The following is a 3,213-nucleotide window of genomic DNA, read 5'->3' on the forward strand; positions in this document are numbered from 1 at the left end:
AGAGAGTAGGATGTGTTTCAGTAGCTTGAAGTTACAGCAAAGTAGGTTTAAATATGATATCAAGAAAGACTTCTTTGCTGTTAGAACAGTGATGCACTGGAATAGCCTATTTAGGGAAGTTATGGACTCTATCCATCATTGAGGGTCTTCAAAAAGAGGTTGGACAGGCATTGGTCAGCAATGATCTAGGAGCAGCTATGTCTATGCAATGCTCTGAGAATTTCCCATTCTTCTGAGCTTTGCTGGTTGCCACATGCATCCAAGTTTCCCCCTCTTCCTGCTACATGTCAGGGTTTTCTTTTTGCCTTCCTCAGAAGCATTGGCTTCAGCTAAAGCTGGGATTTTGACTGGGCTATGCCAGTGGTCCTGCTGGGATTTAGAGTTGGGGGCTCCTAGCTAGAGGGTTTTGTGCCTCCACTCAGTGTCAGCCTGATGGCTATATTTGGGGTCAGGAAAGAATTTTATTGCATGAAATGATTGGCATGGATTCTGAGGGTTTTTCACTTCTTCTAGCAGTGGCATGGTCCTCTTCCTGGGATCTCTCAAGCATATTTTTAACACTGTCTGCAGCAGAAGGATGTTGGCCACTGTGGTCCCTCTGCTTTACCTGTGGCAGGTTAGGTTGTTATGATTTGTAATTGTGTCAGGGTTGACTGTGTAGTTTTGCTAATAGGTTAGACAGTGGATTTGTATAGGAGGTTTTGGATAGGGACAATCCTACCTCAGGCAGGGGTTGGACTAGATGAGCTCTGGAGGTCCCTTCCAGCCCTACTTCTCTATAATTCTAAAAAAACGCAATTTATAGAACTATAAGGATGGCAAGTCTGAACACAGCTTGATGTTACATATATTTCAAGACGATGTATAACATATCAGTAAAATAAACTCGGGAAAACATGTATGACATTCCACAAATGCCCCCAAATATTGTAAATTCATGACAATTATGTTTTGTTTTTTTGTGTCTGTGTTTATTTAGCCACAAGGCATGGGGTGGCTTTAAGGGGAGTAGGGAGGCCACTTCAGGGCACCTGGTGAAGGTGCTTGTATCTTCAGTTGATTTAAGGCCCTGTAGACCAAGAGCAGCCAATTGAGGATAGAGACACGCTTCTTAATGCTGGGTAAAATAGGTGGGTAAAAATTGGGCTATACAGAGGTGATTTGATGAGCAGAGTAGGGTGAGGCACCCCAGGTGTCATTGGAAATCTGAGGACTTCCTCCCTGTTTTAGTATACTGAAGATCAAGGCATGGAAGACAAATATAAGGGAGCCCCCTGGCAAACCAGAGTGATAACAGGATTTGGAGAGGCCACCAGAGAGCATCTGCAATGCCTGGGAGGCACAGTTGTGGTTACAGCTGCTCCTGATTAAATGTTTTGTTTCCAGCATCATCCACTGACTTCATTTTGGTGCTGACAGGAGTTCACCAGTTTTGAATATCAGGATTTTTATATTTATTTATAAGGACATAAGATATCTATTTAATCTGTATTCAATGGCTGTTTAGCTCAGCTAGAGTGTAGTGTTAATAAAACCAAGCTTGCAGGCATGATCTCCCTACTGGGCCTTTCCTGCCTATGGTAGGGGGTTGGATCAGCTGATCTCTGGAGGTCCCTTCCAGACCTACTTCTCTATTATTCTGTGTGACTGTATTATTTGTATTTCCACTAATTCTTTCCATGTAGGGTATTCCTTTGTGTGCAGAAGAATTGGTAGAAGTTCAAATGTTTTGGCTTAAACGTAGGACTAAATTACAAACAGTCAAGGCTAAAAGTTCTGCCTCTTGCAACAGCAGAACACAGCATGTCAAGTATTTCCACCACCCTGTTTCTATAATATTCTATAATTTTTTTTGATTGGTTCATTATAGACATTCCATTCTCCCATGTCTCATCAAATTTGAGTGTATTTGATCTGAGATTTTGACTAAGGTTATTTACCACATGTGCATGTGTAATGTGCATGTTGTTAACTAGCTTGAAAGGTATGTTCTGTGTTTGAATTATACATGGTGAACCTAAAAATTCTGCAACTATGCTGATCAGAAAAGAAGTTTAGATACTGAGGTTCTATTAGATAGGTTATTCAGAAAGTGAATTTTGGCAAATTTATCAGTTCATGTATTCTACTTTTATTTCAGGCTGATCAACTAATGTTTGCTCTCCATTTTGTACGAGGAATGCACCCTGAACTTTTCCAAGATAATGTAAGTATTAGAGAAAACGTCTGAGTTTTTTGCTTAATGAACAAAAAGACATGAAATAGGATTCATATATTTATAAGTGGCCTGATAGAAGGAACATTTGATGTGGAAAGACTAAAGTGATGGAAATTAATGAAATGGCTAATAGAGCAGGAGAGGAGGATGAATGTAGTGCTATATTTTGGAGCTTTATGTACAAGATGAGAGGCAGGCCAGACAGCAGGAAGTTGCCAAGGCAGATAGAAGGGTTTTGGAAGTAGAGGGAGAAGGAAAAATTGGTTATACAGCTGTTAAAAGGGCAGGAACAACAGTCAGCCAGGACTTTTGCAAGAGGTGGTTGAGACCATGAGTTTTCCAGGGTTGCATACTGAGGTCCAAATATTAAAAGGTACATTCACCAACATCAGAGCTGTGACTTAAATTTCTCTCAGTTTCTAAGTATGCTTCACTTTCTCCATTTAATCATTTAGATTGTGAACTCGTTTGGGCAGGGACTTGCAAACAGTATGTTTATGACAAATGTAATGCCTGGCCACCTGACCTTAATTGTTTGTTTGTAGTATTTTGTATCTTGACTGCTTATGTGCAACATGCACTTGTATCAGCTAATAAAGTTATTTCAGTCTGGTCCATGTTGAATGATATATATCCTTGTACTAACTGAATACTTTTCAAGAGGTAAAACAAGCAAATAGTATCAATATTTCTCTTTCATGAAAAAGTAAGTTATTTTAATTAGATTGTCGAGGTGGAGTTGGGTGTAAGAAATTTATGGGGAAAAAACTAGGTGTAAAAAATTTATGGGGAAAAATCTAGGCATGAGAGGTGTGTTTTGCTAGAGAGTTCTGTAGTTTAGGTGCATTAGTCATTAAAATGTTGCCTCTAACAACTTGGTTCTGCTTTATTGATCAGCAGTTTTATGATTCAGTTGAACATATGTATTGTAGAAGGCCATGGCTGAAGACAAAAAAAAAACAGTCTCTCTCAGCCTATCCATACAAATTCCTGCT

General features: G+C 39.6%; 1 protein-coding gene across 1 annotated transcript in view; it reads left to right on the top strand.

Moving 5' to 3' along the window:
- Positions 1–3,213, top strand: part of DYNC2H1 (dynein cytoplasmic 2 heavy chain 1) — a 430,803-nt gene that overhangs the window by 175,079 nt on the left and 252,511 nt on the right. The window contains 1 exon segment of the mRNA XM_014517608.2: positions 2,141–2,206. Coding sequence (XP_014373094.1) covers positions 2,141–2,206 — 66 coding nt within the window.

The sequence above is a fragment of the Alligator sinensis genome, unplaced genomic scaffold, assembly GCF_000455745.1.
Source record: "Alligator sinensis unplaced genomic scaffold, ASM45574v1 scaffold802_1, whole genome shotgun sequence".
In the NCBI taxonomy this organism is placed as follows: domain Eukaryota; kingdom Metazoa; phylum Chordata; order Crocodylia; family Alligatoridae; genus Alligator; species Alligator sinensis.